The 6,710-nt window shown below is 32.0% G+C and overlaps 1 protein-coding gene across 1 annotated transcript; it reads left to right on the top strand.

Moving 5' to 3' along the window:
• The first annotated feature begins 6 nt into the window (after nt 1-6).
• Nucleotides 7-6,589, top strand: LOC148282750 (1,5-anhydro-D-fructose reductase-like). The gene is made up of 5 exons (XM_088224605.1): nt 7-203; nt 370-537; nt 1,242-1,445; nt 3,343-3,593; nt 5,738-6,589. The coding sequence occupies exons 1-5, from the start codon at nt 138-140 to the stop codon at nt 6,039-6,041; spliced, it is 993 nt and encodes a 330-aa protein (XP_088080731.1). The 5' UTR covers nt 7-137; the 3' UTR covers nt 6,042-6,589.
• The last annotated feature ends 121 nt before the right edge of the window (nt 6,590-6,710 follow it).

Here is a 6,710-nt window from a genome sequence, read left to right as displayed (position 1 = left end):
GTATATACAAAGTATTTGAATGTTTGTCAACATTAGATACTAGACAAGCAAACATTTCTAAAAATAGTCAGCTCATTTTGAATGTTTGCCAAAAAATTTTCATAATATTCCAATGTCCAATTTTTCTTCCTTCCACTATGAAAACTATTTCTTTGAGTGAAACGAAAGCAGAAATACCTGTTATAGGTTTAGGAACATGGCAGGTAAATGAATATTAAAGATATAACCTAGAGTATTATTTAACACACATTATTCGTTTATGATTCATATCACTGTTAGTGTTTTCACACTTATAGATACGAAGACGGGTCTCATTATGTGGATATTGTAAATAATGTTAATTTTGTAACAATGTGTGTATTTTTTTAGGCGAAACCAGAAGAAATCGAATCAGCAATCAAAAGTGCTTTAGAGTTTGGATACAGACTTATAGATACAGCTTTTAATTACAACAATGAAGAGGCAATTGGACGAGCTTTGAATTTGTGGTTAGAACAGGAAAATGGAGATAGAAGCGAATTGTTTATCACCACTAAAGTAATATAATTATTATTATAAAGATTCAAACTTTTAATATAATTTATTATTCAAGCAATTAATCAATATTGTGGTTAGAACAGGAAAATGGAGATAGAAGCGAATTGTTTATCACCACTAAAGTAATATAATTATTATTATAAAGATTCAAACTTTTAATATAATTTATTATTCAAGCAATTAATCAATATTGTATTTTGATTTCAAACTAGAATCCACCCTATTAAAAATTGTGGAGGCATATTTTTTTATTATTTGATCTATTAGCTTTCATAAATGAATTGTTATCGAAACATTCATATTATTTTGAATAAACCTGTTATTGAATTTAATTTACTTTATGGTTGTGCCATGAATTATGGTTTTATGGATAATTACACTTTTACCCACTTTCAACGAACAATAAATTAGAGGATTATTTGTTTTCTCAAAAAAATAAAACAATTTTGGTGTGGGTATGATAATAAAAATAAATATTCCAGGCATTAAAGTTCAAATTGATTCCCCTGCATAATCAATTTTAAAGTGCTGAAAACTCTACTTGTTCAATACAATGTAGCTCAAATTAATATTAAAAAATATTTATATATTTGGAGCCATTTTGAAAAACAATTGAATAAGTTAAAGTAGGGGGTTAAAAATTATATTTTTAATCATTTATATCTAAAATATTCCATATTTTTAAATAAGGTTTATTTTTACAGCTCCCTCACATTGGCAACAGAGCTTCAGATGTTGAGAAATTTCTGAGGTTATCTCTGAAAAAACTAAATTTGTCTTATGTAGACCTCTACCTTATCCACGTGCCTTTCGGATTTGAGAATAATGAAGAAACTATGACTCCTAAAATCAGGGAGAATGGGGATTTTGAGCTGGACCCTCAAACAAATCATATTGCAATATGGAAGGTAAAATAGGCCATCGGTATGGAGATTGATAATGCACATTTAATAAATTTGTCTGGTCGAACAAAAAGGAGGGGTCTGAGCAAAATGCTCATTATGAGGTTTTCCCCAAGTATGAATTGTTATACCCAAAATCAATTGATTGAATGAATTGTTATCCCTTTCCTCCTCTATAAATACCGAATGGAGCTTCTCACTACTATACATTTACCTGTCATAGGTCCAGTCGGATATGCAGATCTGGTGGTTTCCAAAAGGAATTTCAAGGCTTTTAAAATGTTTTGTAATCATCTAGGTGAATTGATCATGTCCAATTAATTAATAGGATGTTAAGTTAAATAACATGTCAGTGAAGAATTCACTTACCTCTTTTCCTCAATCCAATGAAGTACATATTGTATACTTTTAGATTACCTTCTTCAGCACGCTAAGGCTACCAGATTACAGAGAGCTCCCTCGGGGATCCTTTCTTGTTTGGCAACAAGCAATTTTTTCCTTGTATGTGGGCACCGCCAAGGAGACTTAAGTCCTCAGGTGCGGTGTGCGATATTTGATGAGCAAGGTGTTATACCCAAAATCCGCACAACTTTTGCTCAGAGGCACCTACCCTCTATTACACCGAGAGTGTTCATTATTTTGGAAGAGTGTATTAAGCTCCCAAGTACAAAAAACAAAATCTGTTTTCAAGACAGCGGTTCAGGACTGGATTTTCCTTGGGAGGAGGGATTTGCGTTGGAAACTCCTTGCAGATTTTTAAAGAACATGAGTTAGTTAGTTTCATGTAAATTAAATTTTTGTCTTTTTTCTTTTTATATTGATGTGCCATGTTGTTATTTTTAATGATGTTTTTGTTTTGTACAGTATTTTTGTGCTAAGTTAGTGCATTTTTTGTCCCAACTCAACACAAGAGTCCCATAGAGTTGGAACTTTACAACTCTCACAGATTCCGATACCGCCTAATCATGCCGTGTAAAATAGGAATACCTATCTTTTGTAAAATTTTATGATAATCTGAATAAAATATTTTGACAAAATTTAAATCAACTTTGAGTCAGCTATTTTTATTTTTCTAAGATATATTTATGTGTGAATAAGAAAGTTCAGTGAATTTTTTTTTATTTGATAATAGATTATCAAACCAAGCCAAAAATATTTATTGCTACGATTTTTTAAAGCTTTCTTATTTTTTAATTACTGCATGCGTGATGTCACTAGTTCTCTACAGTAAGTTGTCCTGATTGGTGGGTTGGCATCCCGGAAACCGAAAATCTATCACAACACTCTATTATTGGTTGACTTAGATTAACTAGTGACATCATTTAAAGTCATTCATTTTTATGAATTTTTTCATACATTTAAGAGAAACTTTGTCGTACAGTTAAATGCTCTAATTTTTACAGCATCTAAGAAAACATTTTTTATGTCCAATTTCTCATCGCACTAAACTTCATTATTATTTATCGTCCAGTTCATTTAGTAGACAAGTCCAAATAAACAAGATTACAGAGTTTTATGTAAAATTTTCCTCTCTATCTGAATTCAGATATAATTATTATAAAATGCTTGAAAAAAATTATGCCAATAAATTTCTTTAGAATTAAATGGTGATATTGCTCGGGTTCTTTAAATGAATGTCCCACCAATAATTTGCTTTAATATTTACTTGATATTTAGAATTGCAAATAACATATTAGAATGTTTATTGATAAAGAAAATATAAACTAAGTCCATTTAACATTTCAATTCCCAACTCCTTGATTGATTTTCCAGTCTTCACAAAGGTTTCAGACACATGCCTATTGCGACCACCATAGCAGGTGGTAATGAGATCTGCAAGTAACCCAACAAATGAATTCATTGTAATAATAAATCATATTATAATACTAAGTAATAATTTCAGGCAATGGAAGCAGTCAAAGAAATGGGTCTGGCTAAAAATATTGGCCTTTCTAACTTCAATGAGAGTCAGATAGAGGCCATATACAATGTTGCTACTGTCAAACCACAAGTGTTGCAAGTGGAATGTCATGTCTACCTTCAACAGAAAAAACTGCTGACATTTTGTAAAGCGAAGAATATTGCCGTGACAGCATACAGTCCGCTTGGAAGTCCTGGAGCACAGACACACTTTGCAACTAAGTATAATTACGGGTAAGGGAAAAAATTGATTTCCTAGCTTACGAAATAGTTGAATATATTTTACTGTCTTAAAATATGAACATTGTGTTTTTGTGATATTATATCGTCTGTTTAATTCTTGACTATCCAAAATGCCAAAACACAAAATGTGCAGGAGTGATTTTTTCGACTTCACAAACAGTACGTTCCAGAGCATTGTAAACGGCATATTATTGTGAAATTGATAAAAGCGAGAAAATCCTGTGAAGAATTCAAAGTATAATTGCCTTTTAAGAGTATTCTAGGGGTTTAGATGAATGATTTTGAGTTTTGGGCGTTTAGGATAAACGGAAATTATTAAATAACTTAAAGTATTGCAGTTTTGGCATTTAAGATTATACAGAAAAGAAGGGAATTTCACAGAGAATCATATTCTGTAAAAAAAGCATTTGGGATAATTCAGAATTGATTAGACGATATAATGTACTTAGTGGATCAAGCTACAATGTAAAATTTCCCGAGTTAGTTTCACCATTTAAGTTTTGAAATTTTAACTGTACAGCATGGATACATTCAGATATGAAATCCCTATTTTGTTAAGGATATCAACTTGTTGGAAAGGGTCCAAAGATGACGCAAGAAGCAAAAAAAATCTGTCATATCCCAATGCTGCAGGAACGACAAGAAAGGGGTGACTTGATAGGCATATAAAATATTCAACAGTCACTATAGGTGCCACAGTCTCAGGCTAGAGAAAAGCAGATTCTATCTAAACCCACGAAAGCATTGCCTGAGCCATAGGGTTGTTAATGGTTGGAATAAGCTGCCACAAGACCTGATCTCAACGTGTAGTCACAATAATAAGAAAATGGACTAGATTTGTTTCAGAAATGTTAAAACACGCCAACTAACTTTCGTTAAATAGATTTAAGCAAATCAGTTTTAAGCTGATTGAATTAAAATAATAATAATATATATGGAACAAAAAGTTCATCACATTATAATTATTGTTAGTAATCGAACCGGGGCCCCGTTTACAATGGGAAGTTACCAAGGGTTATCTTCAATGAGGAAGTTCGGTGGTTGTAACTTTTTTTTTTGGTAATAGACCAAAAAATTTTCTTTTTTATGTATTGTATTATCAGCGCTATAATTTTTTTAAGTTATGTATTTTTGAAATTACTATATTACTTCGGGTGTGACGTCTCATGTTCTCTTCCCTTTCTTCTCAATGAGTTCTGCTAAATCGTTTACTTACCGTAAACTGGGAACCTATCGCAACTCTCTTATTATTGGTTGATTCTAAAGAACTAGAGACATCATGCAAAGTAGTTTGTTTTTATTAAAATCTATTTTACTATTTTTTTCGTACATTTTCAAGAAATTTTGCCTTACAATTTAATGCTTTAACTTTTACCATGCGTAATACATTTTTATATCCATTTTCCCGTAGGGCTGAACTGTCTATAAAGTAAAAGCTAATTCTCTGTATGAAAAATCAAATATACAGGTGTTCTTTAAACCCTGTCACATCTGAAACCGCGATGATCAGTATGAGCAAGAGGACATATTGGCACATTAAAATAAATTTTTAGAACGAATAAAATTTACAAAAATTAAATATTAAAAAAAACAAATGGTTGCTTACTTCTGCAGGGGAGAAATGAGGACGGGAGAGGGGGGAGTCTGATACACCATCGACCGCGCGGCCGCACCCCCCTCGCTTCTCCCCTGCAGAAGTAAGCAACCATTTGTTTTTTTTTATATTTCATTTTTTTTAATTTTCTTTATTCTGAATATTTTTTTTAGATATGCTTATATGTCTTCTTGCCCATACTGAGCATCGTGGTTTCGGATGTGACAGGGTTTAAAGAACATCCTGTATATGAATAATATAAATTTTTAAACATCTTCAATTATCAAGGTTACTGACAAAGATACTTCAAATTTGTGTTGGTGTCCATAATATTATGTAGAAACTACAGTTAAGCAGTGTGTGCAGCAAGACAAGTGTAATTGAAGACTTGAACAGCCAATGATACAGTTCCATATTTCCTCCACTAATAAGTTGACATAATATGTATTTTGATATTTGCAATGTCCAAAAATAAAAACCATAATTAGTTTAGAATTGATGAAATAAGAATGTTAATTAGAACAATGTGTGCATTTTCCAGACTACAGAACTGCGCCAATCTAGTAGAACATCCCGTGGTCCAAACTATTGCCACAAACCATGGGAAATCACCCTCGCAAGTCCTACTTCGATTCCTCATACAGCAGGATGTAGTGGTCATACCTAAAAGCTCCAATCCCGAGAGAATCAAACAAAATATCGAACTCTTCGACTTCGAACTTAACAGAGAAGAAATGGAATCACTTAAAGGGCAGGATAGAGGAGAAGATGGAAGGATTATTGATTTTCTCTTTTGGAAAGGAGTACAAAAGCATCCACAATATCCATTCTCTATCAAAACGTGAATTAAAAATGGCTACCCAATGATCCATTGATTTTCATCCGCTAGCTCCTATAAATCACACTCCTTCGCTATGATGACAATTATTTGGACGTCCATGTTATTTTCTCTTTATTAACAAACCATAGAAATCTTTAAAATACGAGTGAGGAATGTGCGCAAACATCAAAAGGACGGCCGATTTGCCGTCCTAGTGAGCGTCAGTAACCCCCAAAATTTGAATATTTGGTAAATAAAGAATAAAATGATAATGGAAGTCTCGGTCAATTTTAATGTTTACATTCTTTACTGAATTTATGAAAACATAATTGGTATCAAAATGGAATGTCAAGTAGACAAAAGTGGGCATTTTCGAAACCTTCTGTTTGCGTTTAATCGAGGGAATAAAGCTTCCAAAGCTGCTCGCGATATTTGTGCAGTGTATGGGGTGTAAATGCTGTGAATTATTGACTAATTTGTTGTAATTTTTTTTTGTTGCATCATTTGGAAAACAGCTAGCACACAATACAATGGAATTCCATCAAGAATTAACAATAAATAAAATAAATTGTAGTATTTTTTTAAATATGTGCATTACAAATAATATTTTATTGCATTCACACAAATCAAAGAATTTTAAATACTCGAAAAAAAAAGGAAAAAATCATTTTCAAGAAGGATTTTTACCAGCTTA

Source organism: Micrasema longulum, unplaced genomic scaffold, assembly GCF_059751315.1.
Source record: "Micrasema longulum isolate JH-2025_06_02 unplaced genomic scaffold, ASM5975131v1 h1tg000299l, whole genome shotgun sequence".
NCBI lineage: Eukaryota > Metazoa > Arthropoda > Insecta > Trichoptera > Brachycentridae > Micrasema > Micrasema longulum.
This window is presented reverse-complemented; position numbering and strand designations above follow the sequence as displayed.

Coding starts and splice junctions, on each gene's coding strand:
- LOC148282750 (XM_088224605.1), top strand. CDS start 138: ATGAAAACTATTTCTTTGAGTGAAACGAAAGCAGAAATACCTGTTATA. Junction 204..369: donor TAGGTTTAGGAACATGGCAG/GTAAATGAATAT, acceptor GTATTTTTTTAG/GCGAAACCAGAAGAAATCGA. Junction 3,594..5,737: donor GCAACTAAGTATAATTACGG/GTAAGGGAAAAA, acceptor TGCATTTTCCAG/ACTACAGAACTGCGCCAATC.